We start from the raw sequence: 22371 nt of genomic DNA, 5'->3' as shown, positions 1-22371 counted from the left end.
TATATGACAAAAATTAAATTCACTGAATAAATGCCTTTTTAAAATAAAAGCTCACCATATCACGTTTCATGCCCCTCAGACTGAAAATATTCACACAGCTTCCCTTAAGAAAGTAAGTGCAGCTCTGCTTTCTACAAATTGGGAAAAAAATATGAATCTGCAGAGGCCCCAGTCTCATGTTTTTGGGAACTCAGTACTTGCTGAAGCATGGAGCGTGGTCCTGAGCAATCTGGTGGTGCTTTTGTTAAGTGGAAATGTTATCTGTTGAAGGTCTCTGGTGCCACCTACTGGTGGAAGAGAAGTTTGGAAAAGTAGAATTTTAAAACTTGTAGTAAAGCTAGCTTTTTGCTAGTGCTCATTCTATAAATAATGGTCAGTATCATTTGGTGGCTTACAGAGTGGCAGCTAGCTAAGTGAGATGATAAATAATTAGTTTAGCAATGAGGAATGCCCACTGTTCATTTAAGCTACCAACATCTGTGTTCCTGCTATTGAGACATTATACTAGGTTCTAGGGATGCCAGGACTTGTCTCTTGCCTTCATGGAGCTCAGTGTGTAGATGAGGAGACGCGCATGCACAGCTAGATCCCAAGGTTGTAAGTGCTGTAACAGCCCACCTACTCAGTGCTCTCTGTCTGGGAGAGAGCTGGAGAAAGAAGCACAGACAGCACATTGAAGAATTAATAGGCTCATGAGCACAGTCGTGCTCCAGGCAGAGAACAACATTTACAAAGTCATAAAAGCTTGCCAGAACACTCCATGTGCTGGCAACAAGTGGTTTAAGTATGGTTGGAAAGTGATGTAATGAGTGGACGAAAAGCTAGAAAAGAAGGCAAGGGCCAGATCCTAAAGTGTTGGTATTCTGTGCTTAGGACTTTAGATTTTATCTTGTTTACTTTGAGGAGCCACTGAGAGATTTTGAAACCCCTGGGTAACATGATCAGGTTTTCTTTTTAGAAACAGCACTCTGATCATGAAAGGAGGAATGGACAGATGTGGGAGGTGAGGCTGAAGGTAACGGACCAGCAGAGAGGCTATCATATTATAATAGGCTTGGAAAGTGTTGACAACTGAGTCAAGAGAAAGATGGGGGTAGATTGTGCAAGAGTCCAGGAGGTAGAATGAACGAGACTCAGGGACCAAATACAATGGAGTGGTGGGGGTGAGGAACTGGGGCAGTGGGGTGGCCTCACAGAAGCCATGAGAGGCCAGTGACTGACACAGATAGTGGCAGCGCAGTCAGAAGTACCAAGTCCATTACCAAGACAGGTCTTGCCCTTTAGCTCATTTATTATTGGCAATTCATGCCTGTCCTCCTGCTTCACTCAATTCACCAAAGGAAGAAGTTGTCAGGAAGAATAAGCAGGGAACCGTGTGAGGGAGAGAGAGTACCAAACTCTCCATCCTTCCCTTTCCATTGATGTTTAAACAAACAAACCAAGTATTTGTAGGATGACTTTTACATCCCATGTGATGATGGTATTACTTGTATATCCTATGGCCCTGTTTATTAGGTAAGTTATTGCTGATCCCTTGTGATGTTAGACATTCTCGCTTTAATGACTGACTTGTGCCTGTGGTTTATGAAGCCCTTTCCTCTGTGTATGTCATTGAATTCACACAGCAATTTTATAGCCCATGAATAGCCTATGAATTATCATGCATCTTATTTTACAAATGAGAAGACTGGTCCAGAGATTAACTGACATGTCTAAGGTCACAAAGCTCGTAAATTGTAGTGTCAGGATTCCATTTCCTACCTTACCTTGCTACCTAAGGAAGTAAAAAGCTTTGTTTTTTTAAAAGGGGAACTTGTAGTTTATAACTACCACCCTAGTGGGAAGCAGGGGAATATTCATAAGCCAATATTTATGCAACAGTGCAGACAAAACTAGAGGATTGGACTATTAGCAGATCCCCATGGGTGGTATTGAGAAAAGGAAGTAATATAGTGACCACATTCCAAAAACAAGATGGCTTCTGATTTTTGGCTTTTAAAACAAGTAACTAAATTTGAATCCACGCTTGACTTACAGGGCTATTGCTTTAGTGGAAGTATAATATTTTTTAAAGTACACATCATCTTAAACTGTAACAACATAGTAATATTTATCCTTGATTGGGGGTTTTTATTTTCTATCATTTTACGATGGTTCAAATCCTTGTGTGGAAAGAGCTACGTTTTTTTTTAAATTTAATTTTATTTATTTTTTTATACAGCAGGTTCTTCTTAGTCATCAATTTTATGCACATCAGTGTATACATGTCAATCCCAATCGCCCAATTCATCACACCACCAGCAATTCATCACACCCCCCTGCGGCTGTCCCCCCTTGGTGTCCATATGTTTGTTCTCTACATCTGTGTCTCAACTTCTGCCCTGCAAACTGGTTCATCTGTACCATTTTTCTAGCTGCCACATACATGCGTTAATATACGATATTTGTTTTTCTCTTTCTGACTTACGTCACTCTGTATGACAGTCTCTAGATCCATCCATGTCTCAACAAATGACCCAATTTTGTTCCTTTTTATGGCTGAGTAATATTCCATTGTATATATGTACCACAACTTCTTTATCCATTTGTCTGTTGCTGTGCATTTAGGTTGCTTCCATGACCTGGCTATGGTAAATAGTGCTGCAATGAACGTGTCTTTTTGAATTATGGTTTTTTCGGGTATATGCCCAGTAGTGGGATTGCTGGATCATATGGTAATTCTATTTGTAGATTTTTAAGGAACCTCCATACTGTTCTCCATAGTGGTTGTATCAATTTACATTCCCACCAACAGTGCAAGAGGGTTCCCTTTTCTCCAAACCCACTCTAGCATTTGTTGTTTGTAGATTTTCTGATGATGCCCATTCTAACTGGTGTGAGGTGATGCCTCATTGTAGTTTTGATTTGCATTTCTCTAATAATTAGTGATGTTGAGCAGCTTTTCATGTGCTTCTTGGCCATCTGTATGTCTTCTTTGAAGAAGTGTCTATTTAGGTCTTCTGCCCCTTTTTGGATTGGGTTGTTTGTTTCTTTAATATTGAGCTGCATGAGCTGTTTATATATCTTGGAGTTTAATCCTTTGTCCGTTGATTCGCTTGCAAATATTTTCTCCCATTCTGAGGGCTGTCTTTTCATCTTGTTTATGGTTTCCTTTGCTGTGCAAAAGCTTTTAAGTTTCATTAGGTCCCATTTGTTTATTTTTGTTTTTATTTCTATTACTCTAGGAGGTGGATCAAAAAAGATCTTGCTGTGATTTATGTCAAAGAGTGTCCTTCCTATGTTATCCTCTAAGAGTTTTATAGTGTCCGGTCTTACATTTAGGTCTCTAGTCCACTTTGAGTTTATTTTTATGTATGGTGTTAGGGAGTGTTCTAATTTCATTCTTTTGCATGTAGCTGTCCAGTTTTCCCAGAACCGCATATTGAAGAGTCTGTCTTTTCTCCATTGCATATCCTTGCCCCCTTTGTCATAGATTAGTTGACCATAGGTGCGTGGGTTTATCTCTGGGCTTTCTATCCTGTTCCATTGATCTATATTTCAGTTTTTTTGCCAGTACCATATTGTCTTGATTACTGTAGCTTTGTAGTATAATCTGAAGTCAGGGAGTCGGATTCCTCCAGCTCCGTTTTTTTCCCTCAAGACTGCTTTGGCTATGCGGGGTCTTTTGTGTCTCCATACAAATTTTAAGATTTTTTGTTCTAGTTCCACAAAAAATGCCATTGGTAATTTGATAGATAATGCATTGAATCTGTAGATTGCTTTGGATAGTATAGTCATTTTCACAATATTGATTCTTCCAATCCAAGAGCATAATATCTCTCTCCATCTATTTGTATCATCTTTAATTTCTTTCATCAGTGTCTTATAGTTTTCTGTATACAGGTCTTTTGTCTCCCTAGGTAGGTTTATTCCTAGGTATTCTTTTTGTTCCAGTGGTGAATGGGAGTGTTTTCTTAAATTCTCTTTCAGATTTTTCATCATTAGTGTATAGGAATGCAAGAGATTTCTGTGCATACATTTTGTATCCTGCAACTTTACCAAATTCATTGATTAGCTCCAGTAGTTTTCTGGTGGCATTTTTAGGATTCTCTATGTATAGTATGTCATCTGCAAACAGTGACAGTTTTACTCTTCTTTTCCAATTTGTATTCCTTTTATTTCTTTTCCTTCTCTGATTGCCATGGCTAGGACTTCCAAAACTATGTTGAATAATAGTGGTGAGAGTGGACATCCTTGTCTTGTTCCTGATCTTAGAGGAAATGCTTTCAGTTTTTCACCATTGAGAATGATGTTTGCTGTGTGTTTGTCGTATATGGCCTTTATTATGTTGAGGTAGGTTCCCTCTATGCCCACTTTCTGGAGAGTTTTTATCATAAATGGGTGTTGAATTTTGTCAAAAGCTTTCTCTGCATCTATTGAGATGATCATATGGTTTTTCTTCTTCAGTTTGTTAATATGGTGTATCACATTGATTGATTTGCATATATTGAAGAATCCTTGCATCCCTGGGATAAATCCCACTTGATCACAGTGTATGATCCTTTTAATGTGTCATTGGATTCTGTTTGCTAGTATTTTGTTGAGGATTTTTGCATCTATATTCATTTGTGATATTGGTCTGTAATGTTCTTTTTTTGTAGTATCTTTGTTTTGTATCGGTGTGATGGTGGCCTCATAGAATGAGTTTGGGAGTGTTCCTTCCTCTGCAATTTTTGGAAGAGTTTGAGAAAGATGGGTGTTAGCTCTTCTCTAAATGTTTGATAGAATTCACCTGTGAAGCCATCTGGTCCTGGACTTTTGTTTGTTGGAAAATTTTTAATCACAGTTTCAATTTCATTACTTGTGATTAGTCTGTTCATATTTTCTATTTTTCCTGGTTCAGTCTTGGAAGGTTCTACCTTTCTAAGAATTTTTCCATTTCTTCCAGATTGTCCATTTTATTGGCATAGAGTTGCTTGTAGTAGTCTCTTAGGATGCTTTGTATTTCTGTGGTGTCTGTTGTAACTTCTCCTTTTTCATTTCTGATTTTATGGATTTGAGTCCTCTCCCTCTTTTACTTGATGAGTCTGGCTAATGGTTTATCAATTTTGTTTATCTTCTCAAAGAACCAGCTTTTAGTTTTATTGATCTTTGCTATTGTTTTCTTTGTTTCTATTTCATTTATTTCTGCTCTGATATTTATGATTTCTTTCCTTCTGCTAACTTTGGGTTTTGTTTGTTCTTCTTTCTCTAGTTCCTTTAGGTGTAAGTTTAGATTGTTTATTTGAGATTTTTCTTGTTTCTTGAGGTAGGCTTGTATAGCTATAAACTTCCCTCTTAGAACTGCTTTTGCTGCATCCCATAGGTTTTTGATCGTCTAGTTTTCATTGTCATTTGTCTCTAGGTATTTTTTGATTTCCTCTTTGATTTCTTCAGTGATATCTTGGTTATTTAGTAATGTATTGTTTAACCTCCATGTGTTTGTGTTTTTTACATTTTTTCCCCTCTAATTCATTTCTAATCTCACAGCATTGTGGTCAGAAAAGATGCTTCATATGATTACAATTTCCTTAAATTTACTGAGGCTTGATTTGTGACCCAAGATGTGGTCTATCCTGGAGAATCTTCTGTGCGCACTTGAGAAGAAAGTGTAATCTGCTGTTTTTGGATGGAATATCCTATAAATATCAATTAAATCTATCTAGTCTGTTGTGTCATTTAAAGCTTCTGTTTCCTTATTTATTTTCATTTTGGATGATCTGTCCATTGGTGTAAGTGAGGTGTTAAAGTCCCCCCCTATTATTGTGTTACTGTCGATTTCCTCTTTTCTAGCTGTTAGCAGTTGCCTTATATATTGAGGTGCTTGTATGTTGGGTGCATATATATTTATAATTGTTATATCTTCTTCTTGGATTGATCCCTTGATCATTATGTAGGGTCCTTCCTTGTCTCTTGTAACATTCTTTATTTTAAAGTCTATTTTATCTGATATGAGTATTGCTACTCCAGCTTTCTTTTGATTTCCGTTTGCATGGAATATCTTTTTCCATCCCCTCACTTTCAGTCTGTATGTGTCCCTAGGTCTGAAGTGGGTCTTTTGTAGACAGCATATAGATGGGTCTTGTTTTTGTATCCATTTAGCAAACCTGTGTCTTTTGGTTGGAGCATTTAATCCATTCATGTTTAAGGTAATTATCAATATGTATGTTCCTATGGCTGTTTTCTTAATTGTTTTGGGTTTGTTTTTGTAGGTCCTTTTCCTCTCTTGTGTTTCCCACTTAGAGAAGTTCCTTTAGCATTTGTTGTAGAGCTGGTTTGGTGGTGCTGAATTCTCTTAGCTTTTGCTTGTCTGTAAAGTTTTTGATTTCTCCTTCGAATCTGAATGAGATCCTTGCCGGGTAGAGTAATCTTGGTTGTAGGTTCTTCCCTTTCATCACTTTAAGTATTTCATGCCACTCCCTTCTGGCTTGTAGAGTTTGTGCTGAGAAATCAGCTGTTAACCTTATGGGAGTTCCCTATGTTATTTGTCATTTTTCCCTTGCTGCTTTGAATAATTTTTCTTTGTCTTTATTTTTTGCCAATTTGATTACTATGTGTCTCGGCATGTTTCTCCTTGTGTTTATCCTGTATGGGACTCACTGCCCTTCCTGGACTTGGGTGGCTCTTTCCTTTCCCATGTTAGGAAAGTTTTCGACTATAATCTCTTCAAATATTTTCTCTGGTCCTTTCTCTCTTTCTTCTCCTGCTGGGACCCCTATAATGCGAATGTTGTTGCACTTAATGTTGTCCCAGTGGTCTCTTAGGCTCTTCACTCTTCACTTCTTTTCATTCTTTTTTCTTTGTTCTTTTCCACAGCAGTGAATTCCACTGTTCTGTCTTCCAGGTCACTTATCCGTTCTTCTGCCTCAGTTATTCTGCTCTTGATTCCTTCTAGTGTAGTTTTCATTTCAGTTATTGTATTGTTCATCTCTGTTCGTTTGTTCTTTAATTCTTCTAGGTCTTTGTTAAACATTTCTTGCATCTTCTCGATCTTTGCCTCCATTCTTTTTCCGAGGTCCTGGATCATCTTCACTGTCATTATTCTGAATTCTTTTTCTGGAAGTTTGCCTATCTCCACTTCATTTAGTTGTTTTCCTGGGGTTTTATCTTGTTCCTTCATCTGGTACATAGCCCTCTGCCTTTTCATCTTGTCTGTCTTTCTGTGAATGTGTTTTTTGTTCCACAGGCTACAGGATTATAGTTCTTCTTGCTTCTGCTGTCTGTCCTCTGGTGGATGAGGCTATCTAAGAGGCTTGTGTACGTTTCCTGATGGGAGGGACTGGTGGTGGGTAGAGCTGACTGTTGCTCTGGTGGGCAGAGCTCAGTAGAACATTAATCCGCTTGACTGCTGATGGGTGGGGCTGGGTTCCCTCCCTGTTGGTTGTTTGGCCTGAGTTAACCCAACACTGGAGCCTACCTGGGCTCTTTGGTGGGGCTAATGACAGACTCTGGGAGGGCTCACGCCAAGGAGTACTTCCCAGAACTTCTGCTGCCACTGTCCTTGTCCCCACATTGACCCACAGCCACCCCCGCCTCTGCAGTAGACCCTCCAACACTAGCAGGTAGGTCTGGTTCAGTCTTCCATGGGGTCACTGCTCCTTCCCTGGGTCCCGATGCACACACTACTTTGTGTGTGCCTCCAAGAGTGGAGTCTCTGTTTCCCCCCAGTCCTGTCAAAGTCCTGCATTCAAATCCCACTAGGCTTCAAAGTCTGATTCTCTAGGAATTCCTCCTCCTGTTGCTGGACCCCCAGGTTGGGAAGCCTGACGGGGGGCTCAGAACCTTCACTCCAGTGGGTGGACTTCTGTGGTATAAGTGTTCTCCAGTCTGTGAGTCACCCACCCAGCAGTTATGGGATTTGATTTTACTGTGATTGCGCCCCTCCTACCATCTCATTGTGGCTTCTCCTTTGTCTTTGGATGCCCATATCTTTTTTGGTGAATTGCAGTGTCTTCCTGTCGATGATTGTCCAGCAGCTAGTTGTAATTCTGGTGTTCTCACAGGAGGGAGTGAGAACACCTCCTTCTACTCTGCCATCTTGGTTCCTACTCGCTAGTTTTATTATTATTTATTATTACTCCTACTTTGAGAAAAGCCAAATATATCTAGGATGCCCATATTCCATGACTCTTTCCATTTTAAAAATTTTCTGTTGTGCTGGGAACTTCCAATGCTTGCCTACTGGTAACAAAATAATAGAGATTTTTCTCTTCATCCTTTAAGGGTGTCTCTTTTAGACCTTATGGAATGTTCATCTTCTCAGGTCTGTTTTTGATGGGTCTTTCTGCCTAACCAGAGTGCAGATTTTCCTCACTCCTTGTCTCAGTAGGTAACCACAATCTCAGATCAAACCCTTTATGATGACTGTTTCTCAGGACAGTCTTTTTCTCATTTGACTGAATATGTCAAAACCTCATCTTTGCTTCCATAGCATGACATGCAAATGGTTAAAAAGAATATAACTAAAATTGTAAAATTTCAAACATTATAACCCATCTATAAGTTGGATTTTTCTAGAATCATGTTTCCTTTTAAAAATTAAAAGAAATTATATAAGATCAGATGTGGCATGCCCAAAAGAAAAGTATAATGTTATTTAGATAAATATAAAATTAGTCACTAATATAGTCAATATTGTGTTTGCAGGTAAATAAAAATATCCACTTGTTGCAGTGATTTAAAGATCCTCTTCCTTTCACGTTACAGATCTAAAAGTGTCTTGGTACAGCAAAGACAAGAAAATCAAGCCATCTCGGTTCTTTAAAATGACTCAGTTTGAAGACACTTACCAACTGGAAATTGCTGAAGCTTTTCCAGAAGATGAAGGAATTTATACTTTTGTTTCTAGTAATGCTGTAGGTCAAGTATCAAGCACAGCCACTTTGAGACTGGAAGGTACAGTAAAACAACTTTAAGAACCACATTTAAATACGGATCTAATCTCACAATATCAGTAACAAATCACTAAGGATTTCACGTAAATCATTGTTGGTCCTATCATTCTCTTAATGTGACTAATTGTTCCCATGTTATATGTGACGATCTCGCTTTTCAGTTACCCCTTCTCATTATGAATCACAAACCATCGTTTTTTATTTTGCCCTGCTTTGTCTCCATAGAATTTTGTAATGTGTTGCTCTCATCATCAGCTTTCATGCTTCCTGATCAGCCTGTATCAGAATGGGGAAAAATATGCTAAAGAATTAGATAGATTTGTTTTCTCATCTGGCTAGGATGCAAATTCTAAAAAAAAATGTTTTTAAATCTAAGAGTGTTACCATCCCACCATTGTACTGACACAATTCTGATTTCACAGAAGCTACAGTGGGTGATTTCAGGTCTGTACACAAGGTGGATGTGTTTACTGTGATTCAAAGAATGCCTGGGGGTTGAGGGGCTCCACTGTATGATAGTTTAACATCTCTGTTACTTGGGGCTCTTCAGCTGCAATCAGAAACACTTCCTCAGTATCGGGGTGGGGGGCACTTTGATTCAAAATGAGATAGTATTTTTATTTTTTTTTATTTTTTATTTATTTATTTATTTTTTTTTTTTGCGGTACGCGGGCCTCTCACTGTTGTGGCCTCTCCCATTGCGGAGCACAGGCTCCGGATGCGCAGGCCCAGCGGCCATGGCTCACGGGCCCAGCCGCTCCGCGGCATGTGGGATCCTTCCGGACCGGGGCACGAACCTGTGTCCCCTGCACCGACAGGCGGATGCTCAACCACTGCGCCACCAGGGAAGCCCGAGATAGTATTTTTATAGAATCAGGCTGTTTTTCCTGAGCTAAATTAGTCTCTGTAATATTAAGCATATACAAATACATAAAGAGTTAGGGCAACTTTTGCTTTTTTCCTTGATTTTAAACACTTATTATAATAACCAGAGGTTTTCTTAATAATCAATGTAGTGTGGTTTACAAAAAAGAAAAGCTGGTTTGACAACCAGAGGGAAAAAAATAACAACAGAAAACAAGAATACCTAAACTGAACTGCATACTCCACAACTGCCTTCACACGCAATGTAGTGAAGTTCCTTAGACTAGTTATGTCTCAGCATGTTTGTCTGGAAAATGGAAGGGAGCTTGTGTGTCTTTGAATCAATGTGTGTATGTAGTGACATACGCTGACAAGGCATCAGGATTGGTCTGGATTCTAGTTCACCATGGAAATTTACAACAGATCTGTAGACAACTCCCAGTAAGTTCTGGTTTCAGTGCAGGGTAAGACATTAAAGGTTGGCATGCTTCTTTTCAGGATTTAGCAAACTTGAAGAAGTTACATCAGACTCTCAATGGCATGTCTCTTCGTCAGTTTCATTTAAGAAGGAGCCCCTTGGCCAAAAGCCCATCTTCATCCAGCCTCTGTCAAGCCTCAGGGTGCACAGCGGGGAGACAGTCAGATTCCATGCCAGGGTTTCTGGCATTCCCAAGCCAGAAATCCAGTGGTTGCATAACCAGCAACCAATTCTACCAACAAAAGATGTAGTTTTCCATTTTGAGGAGTCCACAGGCATGGCTTTAATGCTTATAGTTGATGCTTACTCAGAGCATGCCGGGCAGTACTCTTGCAAAGCAGCCAATAGTGCTGGGGAAGCCATTTGCGCAGCTATACTCACAGTGACTCCAAAAGGTAAAGAAAGCCTGGCTTGCTTCAAAGACTTTGATCTGCTGCATGCCTCCTACTCCCACTGTTACTAATGAGAGTCTCTGCTGTGTGTCTTGGTGCATATTGTGGTCGGTCCATAATTTATTAACAAAGTAACACCCAGGTGCCCCTAAGTCCTCAATTATAGTTAAACCAGTGTACTTTAAATCTCGCTGAAGTATGTGTTCTGGGCATTACACTAGTTATTATTTGGCTAGGCATCAACTTTGCTTGACATTTTTACTTTTCTAAACAGCATCTCATCATTGCATCATTAATGATTTATTTGCTACATATTTTTGATAAAGTATATGGTGGAGGGAGGACAAATGATATCCCGAATGGAGTCAGAAAAAAAGAGGGAGCTGCTATGTCATTCTGGATAGCTGCAATGACAACAAAAAGAAGGAAGCAGATACTGTATGGCATCCGCATGAGCCTTCATCATCCATCCATCACTGGATCACTGGGAATGAATTTTCTTTTGTGTCACCCTGACATCCTGGAGCACACTGCATCTGGCATGCTGCTTCCAAGTAACAGTGATGTCTTTCATCTTCATCTTCCATGCCATTTTATGTTACTAACCTAGCCAGGTGACAAAGCTTAGATCCTAATGTTCTTTTCTTTTTCTTGTCACTTGATCGTACAGTGCAAGCCCTAGCTAGGCAAAGTTCTGGGGAAAATGTAAGAGAGTCCACCAAGTCCCAGGCAGTGGCAGATTCCTGTTTCACAAAGCAGGAGAGCAAAATATCCCAAAGCGAAATTAAGTCATTTCAAGGATCATCATATGAATATGAATTTCAGGTTTTTGAAGGTGTATCTCAAAGTTCTGCCCACACAACTGCATCCATTCGAGATGTAGAGTTGCACCATACTGCATCCCTTTCACAAATTGCAGAAAGCACTGAGTTAACTGAGAAATGTGCTGAAGAGCCAATGGATGAAGCACCAAGGATTCTCCTGCATCTTCAGGACCTCTCTGTAAAGTGCGGCGACACGGCTCAATTCCTCTGTGTTTCAGAAGAACCTTCCGTTGACGTAACCTGGACTCATGAAGGTGTAAGGATAGAGGAATCTAAGAGAGCAAAGCAGTCACAAAATGGCAATACTCAGTTACTTACCATATGTGACGTTCAGCTGGTAGACCAAGGATTGTACAGCTGCGTTGTCCACAATGAGTACGGAGAGAAGACGACATCAGCAGTACTAAGAGTAGAAGGTGGTTATTTGATATTTAGCTCTGACTTGCTTCATTTCATCCTCATCGCTTTATGCAGCTTTTCCATCATGCAGATTGAATCAATGAATATATTAAATAGAATACACTTAAATTAGCACTCTGTTCATAAATGACTTATGAAAGTCAGCCAAAGTCGTTGGCCAGACTTAAGAACATGTAACTTTCCAGTCTAGATTCAAGGAAGTTTAACTTTCAAATCTGAGTTCAGGAAGTTAAGCTTTGTTTCGTATGTGCTCTTTTTTCTAATACTTACCAAATGTGCCACCTAGGAAGTGTAGCAAAGAAGGTTCAGATGTTAGAGTTCATCATGTGTTTATTGAGTATTTATTATTGTGCCTGGCACTGTCTGGACCAAAATTAGTAGTCTTTAGATACTTCTCAATAAATGCTGCTGCTTTATAGTCTCAGATCCTCCCAGAATTGTAGAATTATCTCACAGCAAGATCATTATTTTTGTTGTTATTGTGCTTGATTCACCACTGTGTCTGGAAGGGGCACAAATATATTTGGGCAAAGGTTAACTTCTTCCTTCCCTCCATGGACTTTCTTCCTGGATGCTAATAAAATGAGAAAAGTATTCTTCAGTTACTAGAAGCCTGTGCTGTGTGTCTGCAGCAAAAGACCTTCACTGAATCCCATGGAGGGAAGCTGGTGGAAGAAGTTTAGGCATCTCCAGGGGTCTGTGGAGAGCTGTGGCCTCTAGCTCTTCCCTGATCTGGCCATGTTACTGTTCAGGCGTCAGAGATGAGCGGGGGCAATACAGTGCTGTGCGCACGGCCATCTCTGCACTGAATTTTGAGATAGATTCATTAATTCACTTAACGTATCTGCAATCCTCACTCACCAAAAGGAGGATTTGCTTTTTCTTAATCTGACATTTTGGTCTATAGCTATTTCTGATTAATTTTCAAAGCCCGAGAAAGGAATAGCTCAAGAACTGAGGTCTAATTAAGCAAATTAGGTAGAAAATTCCACCATCCAGAAAGCTGACCCTCAGTTTCACCATAGCTGCTGGCTAGCACAGTAATCACACAAGAAACTATGTATCTGGAGGCGTTGTCCACAAGTCACGTAGGTGTCAACTGTGACGGTTTCCGCAGCAAGATAATTGGGAACTGGTGTGTTGCGGAGGTGGGAGAAATGTAGGTCTTTCAACTCGCTTCCTAAAGAACCTAGTGCCCTAGGACAGTGCTTCATCATCATGTTCCCAGAGTGGATTTGAGCTGGACATTTTTGCCTCAGGATTTCCAGTTCACTCAGTTCCAACAATTATATTATTAAAATGTTCCTGGTGCGTGAGCATTTTTTTTTTCCCTTGGGAAGTCCAGACTGCCTTACTTAAGAAAATTAAAAGAGAAGCCACTTTTCAGTGTTTGAAGAGTGAAGGATCAGGCACAGTTATCTAATTATCTAATATAGGCCAGTCTTTATCTGTTCCTCTTCGATTTGGGCCTAATAATTTTACATAGGCTAGTTATCCATGAAAATCAGGTAGGAATGTGAACCCCCATAAGTCTGTTTGAGTAGAGTTCTTATGTGTGTAGTAAGCATAGATATATCCTAGTTTGGGGACTAATGTGCTGCTTTCCCTCTCATCCTAATGACATTCCATCTTCTCTAAATTCCACGTGTGTTTTACTCTTACAAACACAACTAATTTATTCCTTTTCCAAACTTTATTCTTACCTAGCAAAAGAATCGCAAACCAGACCACTTAACAAAATTACCCTTGGTTCAGTCACTAAACGTATTAAAACACTCAAAGAGTCCCAAATTAAAACAACCCATGAAGTAAAGAGAGCATCGTCAAAGAAAACATCAAGTTTGTCAGTAACTTCATGCCAAAGACCACAAGGAACTGAGAAGCCAGGGCGGCAAGCACACTGACTTGTGTCACACAGACGGGAGAATGAGAGTGTTACCGGAGCACCTGCTTTCTCTGAAACCACCCAGAGACAATTGTGTCTAAAGGCTGTGACTTTTCCTTATGTAATAAAAGTAATTTTGAGTTGAGGACTCTTTGTTCTGCTCTTTAACATATAATTGGACTTTGCGTGAAGTTTTAAAGGTGGTTCAAATCAAAGGAGTATTTACTAGCAGAAAACTCTTAATTCTGCAGGGAAAGCTGAGAATGGCCCTCAGTTAAAACTGGCAAGTTAGAAAGTGCATGTTCCTTCTAAATGTGATTTCATCTCCTAGCAAGTAGTCAGTCAACAAGACATTAAAAAAGAAATATTCCTTTTGTTTGTGGATTGCTTTTCTCAGTGCATGTAAAAGGCATGGGGAATTGTGGAACTAAAAGTGGAAATTTCAAAGAGAACCTAAAATAAAAATGTTTTAAAATCTTTCATCATTGTCATGTACTTTATCAGCTCATTGATTTGTTTGGCATGGATTTTGGGGGGTGCATTTGGGGGATGTAGTTTTCTATTATAGTAAAGAGAAAATTGTAATTGTATGAATCATGAATTGAGGCAGAAAGTACATGGAATTAATCATGAAAATCTCTTGTTTTTGAAATTCTAGCTCCTGAATCAATGTTGCATGAGCAGATTGAGATGGAGATGAAAGGTATGGTTATATTGAATATGAGATTTAAATAGAAATTCTGAAGGATTAATAGAATCCTTGAGCTGCCTTCTGTTAGTAGTATTGAGAAAAATGACATAGATGTACAAATATATCTCTTACAGTATATATTACTGTGTTGCATGCCTGGTTTAGTATGCTGATAGTTACATGCATTTCACAGTAATTTGTTTTATGGTAATTTAAAATCTTATATTTAAAATTCATCAGCCATAATCAACTTCATGTTTGTAGCCATTTTCAAAAGCGTGTATCAGAAAAGGTTGTCATCGTAATGCATGAAATCATGAACTAGAAGTTTGTTTTCAAAATCACAGTGAATTAAATTGAACAATAACCTAGCTGTCATTCTCAGAATGCAACATCATGAATGAATTATCATTGAGACGCTTTTTTATTTAGGGTGTGTGAAAATGTTACATTCCCATTCTGGTTTATACTTCATGCACATACATCATTTTAACATTGATATGTCTCTTACACTGGCTTGCAGATAGCTGCCTTATGTGATCCTTATTGCCTGCTTTTCTTTGCATAACATGGTGACTTTATGGCTGTATTAGTTCGAATAAACGCCTTCTCATTTTATTTTATTTTAGCTAATCATTTATGGTTATAGTTCTTGTATATATATTTTAAATAGTTAATTCTCCAAAAATACAATAATTTAATCTATAATCAAAAGGATCAGAAAGGGCGTTTATTCCACTCTCTCTGCAAGTCAGGTAAGATTTTCCTCTTAGCCATCAAAAGAACAGTTTTCCTGCTCTCAAAACAAATATGCACAGGAACATGTTATTTTGAAATGCATTTTTGCTTGTTCAAGAAGAAATTTCAGCAGTTTGAAGAAAAGACCAGACAACGAACGATTTTCGTGTCAGAATCTTTTAAACAGAGCATGGTGTTGCGTTTATTCGAACAAATATGGTGAGTGAAATTTTTTATGGATTTGTGAGAATCTGTAGCATGCACTTTATTTCATTTCCTATTTTGCAATTTCATTTATTTTCAACTTTTTCAAATACTATGGAAAATAGTAAAATGCTTTATAATTGAACTTTTTTTCAGAATTGTTCTCTGAGGAAGCATCTGAACATTCAGAAAGAGATACCCATGTTGCCTTCTCAGATTCTGAAGACATAGACCACAGCTCCATGGCTGCTAAAAGATATGCAAGTAGAATATCATCTACAAGCTCCTGGCCCAAATATTTCAAGCCTTCTTTTACCCAAAAGCTTATGTTTAAATATGTTTTCGAGGGTGAACCTGTTGTTTTTACATGTAGATTAATTGCCTGTCCAACTCCAGAAATGACTTGGTTTCATAACAATCGACCTATCCCAACAGGTCTTCGGCGGGTTATAAAAACAAAGAGTGATTTACATCATCACTCTTCCAGCTTAGAGGTTAAAAGGGTCCAAGACAGAGATACTGGAAGTTACAGATTATTAGCAATTAATAGTGAAGGGTCTGCTGAATCAACTGCATCGTTGCTTGTTATTGAAAAAGGGCAAGATGAGAAATATTTAGAATTTCTGAAAAGGGCAGAACAGACACATGGAAATATGGAGGCTTTAGTTGAAAGGAGAGAAGATAGATTAAAGGTTGACCTGAGGTTTACTGGCTCTCCCTTTAACAAGAAACAAGACGCGGAACAACAGGGAATCACGCGAACTATACACTTTAAGACAGTAAGTCCTGGCAGGAAAACAGATTTAATGTATGATGAAGAATATTTAGAAAGTAAATCTGACACAAGGGGATGGCTTAATGTAGGTGAAAGTTTCCTGGATGAGGAGACCAAAATGAAGTTGCAGCATTTACGGGAGGCTAGAAAAATGTTAATGGAGAAAAAGAAATTATCTTTGTTAGATATATCATCTGAAATAAGTTCAAGAACTTTGAGAAGTGAAGACAGTGATAAAGACGTTCTGTTCTCTCGAGAGGAAATAAAAAGCAGGTCTGTATCTGATCTAGCTGACAATAGGGATAAGGTAGATAATTCAACTGAGGGTATTGTCCAAGATCCACAGGTCCTTCCTAATCTAATGGATCAAAATGTAGAATCTGGAGGACCTCCCACAAGCTTTCAAACTACTGTTGATGAGGAAATTCTCCAGACTGAAATGAGAATGAGCCAAGAGGCATTCCTAAGAGAAAGTCTATCAAGGGACCATTTATATGGTAGGATTCTAGTAAATGAGAATATCCAAGCAAGAGGACAACTTGAAAAACTTCTGACCCAAACGGAAATTGTCGAGTCATCTAAAGATATCACAAATGTAAGTAAGAATGAGGAAATATATGAGACCCCTGAAAAGGTGTCTCAAGTTGCTATACCATACACCAGTGAATCTTTTGGTGCAGCTGTAAATATTCAAGAAAGTGAAGCATTAGATATTGACCAAATAAGAAAAGATGATTTGAGAGAATTTCAACACTCCACTTCCACAAAAGTCGATGAATTCAAAACTGAACAGGAAGAAAACACCACAAGATTTTTCGAAAATTCTTTCCAGAAACATCCACAACGTTGCCCACCTTCATTTCTTCAAGAAATTGAACCTCAAGAAGTTTATGAAGGTGATAGCTGTGAATTTGTGTGTCATTTTCAAGGATATCCTCAACCCATAGTGACATGGTATAACAATGATGTACCAATCCCATGTAATCGAGGCTTTATCACTCAGACCTTCAGAAACTATTCAACGTTAACATTTTCTTCTGTCCATCCTCAAAATGAAGGTTTCATTACCTGTGTGCTGTTTAACCAATACGGAACAGTAAAAACAACCGGTGTACTTAAAGTGAAGTCAAAACAAAGGCATGGTGTCGAAGCACATAGGGTCCCAGTGTTGCATGACTCCACTGATGAAGAAGAGGTGCTGACACTGGTGTTTGACCAAGCAAAAGGCATTCCTCCATCTCTGAGACAGGAAGGCCAAACAAATCTCCATATGTTAAAAGCTAACCCACTAGTTCCTCCCTCTGCAGACATAGAACTGCTTTCCTTTCCTGTAGAAATTCAGATAACGGCAGCTACTCCTACCCCAGAACAGGATAAAGAGTCAAGAGAGTTGTTTCAACTGGAGGAGTTGGAACCTAAAGCAACACCTCAAGATGAGGCTACTCGGTCACCAAAGCACAAATTTATATTTTCATCTGATATTACTAACGAGCCGCCAGAAGTGTTACAAGAAATGCCAAAGTGTGCCAGTTGTAGAGAAGGGGATTCCATAGTCCTTGAATGTTCACTGTCTGGTGAGCCTAAACCCGCTGTGACATGGTTCCACAATGGAGTCCTTTTAAAGCAGAACCAGAAGTTCCAGTTTGAAGAAGTTAATTGTAGCCACAGGTTATATATTAATGATGTTAATTCTCAAGATTCTGGAAAATATGAATGTGTTGCTGAAAACAGTTCAGGAATGGTTGAGAGTGTTTCAGATCTAACAGTGGAATCTGTCACTCACAGGGAATATAGTCAATTAGAAAATATGGGTGGAATTTATGCCAAATATTCCAAAGATCAACACATTCAGGGAGAATCTGAAAGGGCACACTTTCATGATTATCCAGCTGGTCCTTTTACTCCCCAATCCAATATAAAAGAATATTCTGTAAGAGAATATTTTCAAAGCCTTGAGACAATTGAACAGATAGACCAGAAAGGCCAGGTTTCTTGCACATCTTCTAGAGAAAAACTGCCCATATTTATGCAGGGTGCTTCTAGATCCATAACAATCAACAAGCCTCTCCGAGCTGAACTCATACAATGTCAGGATGAAGAGAAACAGGAACATGTAAATGAAAAATCAAAGCTACACCAAGCAGAGGGGACTGTCTATCCATCTGTTGATGATTTCAGTGAAGTTAAAATTAGGAAAGAGGTGAGAAATGATTTGGGGAAACTTGGTGGACCAGAAAGGGAAAACGTGCAAGAATATGCCCAAAGTGACTATTTATCAGATATCCACTCTGAGAGAACTTCTGATGGTTACAACACAAAAGAATCGCCCATCATTGTATACGAAGAACCCTTTGGGGAAGGGAGATACTACCCAGGAAAAAAGGTGAGGCATAGAATCATTGCATTTGAAAAGTTACAACATATAGAAAAAGGCGTTCTAGAAAAGAGACCTACCAAGAAATCATTTGTGAATCCTCCTCAAAAGAAGCTTGATGACAAAGACTTTCCCTTAAAGCAAAGAAAATCAAGATCAAGTAACCTAAACACAAATATGCATCAGGCAGAGGAAATGCCTCCAAACACTGAACAAGATTCATCTAACATTGTAATGAATTTAAAGCTGCTTTCTTCTCAAACTCATAAGGTACTTGAATTACAAGAGAGGGAACAACAGAAGGAAGTAGGTCTTATAGATCAACCTGCAGTTGCTGAAAGGGCTGAACATGAAGCACCTATTACATTTGACCTAAAGCAATTTCATGCTCAAATAGAAAATGCGGATGTAAAATTTCAGGAAGTTAGACTAGATAGTGATCAATCAGAAGAAGCTTATTTTCAAACCCAGCATCCTGCTTCTGAAACAACCAAGGCTGAGAGCATTGTATTTGATCTGAAGCAAATGTATTCTCATTTAGGAGACCCAGCTAATGAGTTTCAAGAGCAAGAGACTAGGCAACAGCAGGAAACACCATATAAAGAGGAAGTTCCTAGCACTGAAACATTACAATCTGATACACAGAATACCTCTAATAGCGCACAAAGTAACATATTTACCAATCCAGAGATTTCTTCCAGTAAGGAGTTTTTAGATAGGACTGTGAGGGAGAAAAGTGATAGTGATGAAAGTGCCTCTTATTTGGAAAAACATATGCAGGAACAAAATTTAGAAATTTTAAATACTGATATTTCTCTTAAAACTATTTCTGAAGAGATCCATAGTGAACCGCGTGCCCTACTTTCAACCTCATCCACAGATGTAGGAAAAACTGATATTGCTGAGAAAAATGGGGATAGGAGTTTCATTTCACATGTGAAAAAAGCAAGTGAGGAAAAGCTTATAGAGGTTTGTAAAAAGGAGGAGGAGCATACTTTGGAACCAGAGTTGGCGTCATTTCAAAAGCAAGATGGAGGGACACAGGGATATGCTGCTGGAATTTTGGGAGACCACATAAGTGATGTTCAGGAAGCAGACACATGCCGCAGAAAAATTTCCCTGAGTCAGCACTTTCCATTCTTGATGACTGAGGAACAACGGAATCCAAATGAACAAATAAGTGAGAAGATGGATGCTCCTGGAAAAGAAAAATGTTATGAAGAAATTCAAGTTCAGAATGAAACTTCTTTCTCCAGTACTGAAAAAGAAAAGATAGAAACTTGTTTTTCTAAAAACCCTCCTAAGTTGGATGAGGCACATACAACAGAGGTAATGGAATGTGAGACCTCCCTAACACAGTACTTACTGGCTGCTGGAAAGCATGAAGTTCCCGAGACTGCAGACACCAAGCACAAGGCAGATCTTGTCCACAGTGAATCAGTCACATCAATGGAGGTCGAAGAAGTAACTTTCAGCACTGTGTATGAGTACTACAACCAACAACAGGAATCACTGGGACGCCCATTTTCTCCTGAATCTGATATTTCAATTGATGTGGGAAGTACAAGCAGTGAAGCACTCTCTGAGCTAGATCAGTTTTATACCCCACCATCCTCTGTTGAACATCTTGAAACTCCAGAGTCTCCTGATTGGTATCTTACTCCTGTAGGCACAGCTAAAAAATCCTCAACAAGTTTAGGAGGTAAGACTATTGAAAGGACCACACCTTTAGAGGAAGCTACTGAAAGGTACTCAACACCTTCCGAAGGCAAGGTAGCAGAAAGGTGTTCCACACCCTCAGGAGAGACCCTGGAGAGATGCTCCACACCCCAAGGAGAGACCCTGGAGAGATACTCCACACCTCCAGGAGAGACCCTGGAGAGATACTCCACACCTCCAGGAGACACCCTGGAGAGATATTCCACACCTCCTGGAGAGACCTTAGAGAGGTATTCCACGCCCTCAGGGGAGACACTAGAGAGAGATTCTACACCTTTAGGAGGAGAAACTGTTGAAAGATATTCTGTTCCTACTGGAGGACCAAACCCCACTGGAATCTTTAAAAGGTGCCCATCAAAACTAGAAAGGGAGGACAGTCCATCAAGTGAGCATTTCCACACACCTACAGAAGAGAGAAGCTCAGCTTATGAATTATGGCGTTCTGATTCCTTTGGCACGCCCAATGAAGCCATTGAACCAAAAGACAATGAAATGCCTCCATCTTTTATTGAACCTCTGACCAAAAGGAAGATCTATGAAAACACAACCTTGGGCTTCATTGTTGAAGTTGAGGGCCTTCCAGTTCCTGGTGTGAAATGGTATCGAAATAAATCTTTGCTAGAGCCAGATGAAAGAATCAAAATAGAAAGGGTGGGTAATGTGTGTTCTTTGGAAATTGCTAACATTCAAAAAGGAGAGGGAGGCGAGTACATGTGCCATGCTGTAAACATCATAGGGGAAGCAAAGAGCTTTGCACATGTAGACATTGTGCCCCCAAAAGAGAGAGCAGTGGCCCTTCCACCTCCAGTAACACATCAGCATGTCATGGAGTTCGATTTGGAAAACACTGGGTCATCAAGAACCCCTTCTCCTCAAGAAATTGTCCTGGAAGTTGAATTAAGTGAAAAAGATGTTAAAGAATTTGAGAAGCAAGTGAAAATAGTCACAGTTCCTGAATTTACTCCTGATCATAAAAGCATGGTTGTGAGTCTGGATGTTCTCCCATTGAATTTAGCAGATCCAAGTATGGCTTCAAGGGAGGAAGAAGACAAAGATTTAAAAATTGACTTAGAAGTATTTGAAATGCCTCCTCGCTTTATAATGCCTATTTGTGATTTTAGAATTCCAGAAAACTCAGACGCTGTGTTCAAGTGTTCAGTCATAGGCATCCCAACTCCTGAAGTGAAATGGTATAAAGAATATATGTGTATTGAGCCAGATGACGCTAAATATGTGATTAGTGAGGAGAAGGGAAGTCACACCCTTAAGATTCGCAACGTCAGTCTTTCTGATAGTGCAACGTACCGGTGCAGAGCTGTGAATTATGTAGGGGAGGCTATCTGTCGGGGATTCCTCACCATGGGAGATTCCGAAATGTTGGCTCTGCTGTCAAAGAAAAGTAAAGTGACACTTAGCAGTGTGAAGGAAGAATTAGTCTTAAGGAGCAAATATTCAGACAGCTTTTTTGAATTTCAGGTGGAGGAAGGGCCTCCCAGGTTTATCAAAGGTATTTCTGACTGTTCAGCACCATTAGGTACAGCAGCTTATTTCCAGTGTTTAGTCCGTGGCTCTCCAAGGCCCACGGTTTACTGGTACAAAGATGGGAGATTGGTGCAAGGAACAAGGTTCAGTGCCGAGGAAAGTGGCATAGGGTTCCACAACCTGTTCATAACAAGCTTAGTGAAGGAGGACGAAGGTGAGTACAGGTGTGTAGCTACGAACAAATCGGGCATGGCTGAGGCCTGTGCAGTGCTCACCCTAATTTAAAGCTCCTCATGCAATGTGTTAGTGCCCCCATAATGATGAGAATTGACTTGAATGCTTTCACACTTTCCAGATTATATAGTTCTAATAAATCTCCAAATACATCTACTCTATTTGAACAAATGACATTGAAAAACCCCAGGGAAAACAGTTTCTCCATGTGGAAATCTCATGTTTGTAATACATGTAAATATTCTATTATCTAAACTGTGGAGTTATCACCTGTGTCAATTCTGCTGTGAATCATCAAACACTATTAAACATCTCCTTGGCTACCTAATCGTTGGTACCTCTACTTTACCGTCCTTCTACTCCATAAAGTCCTTCAGCA

The 22371-nt window shown here is 39.3% G+C and overlaps 1 protein-coding gene across 1 annotated transcript in view; it reads left to right on the top strand.

Moving 5' to 3' along the window:
* TTN (titin) overlaps positions 1 to 22371 on the top strand; it is a 284036-nt gene that overhangs the window by 46097 nt on the left and 215568 nt on the right. The window contains exons 44-47 of the mRNA XM_007450732.1: positions 8725 to 8913; positions 10275 to 10649; positions 11317 to 11889; positions 14434 to 14478. Coding sequence (XP_007450794.1) covers positions 8725 to 8913; positions 10275 to 10649; positions 11317 to 11889; positions 14434 to 14478 — 1182 coding nt within the window. The remainder of the gene's footprint in view (positions 1 to 8724; positions 8914 to 10274; positions 10650 to 11316; positions 11890 to 14433; positions 14479 to 22371) is intronic.

This window comes from Lipotes vexillifer, unplaced genomic scaffold (assembly GCF_000442215.2).
Source record: "Lipotes vexillifer unplaced genomic scaffold, Lipotes_vexillifer_v1.1 scaffold29, whole genome shotgun sequence".
In the NCBI taxonomy this organism is placed as follows: Eukaryota; Metazoa; Chordata; class Mammalia; order Artiodactyla; family Lipotidae; genus Lipotes; species Lipotes vexillifer.
This window is presented reverse-complemented; position numbering and strand designations above follow the sequence as displayed.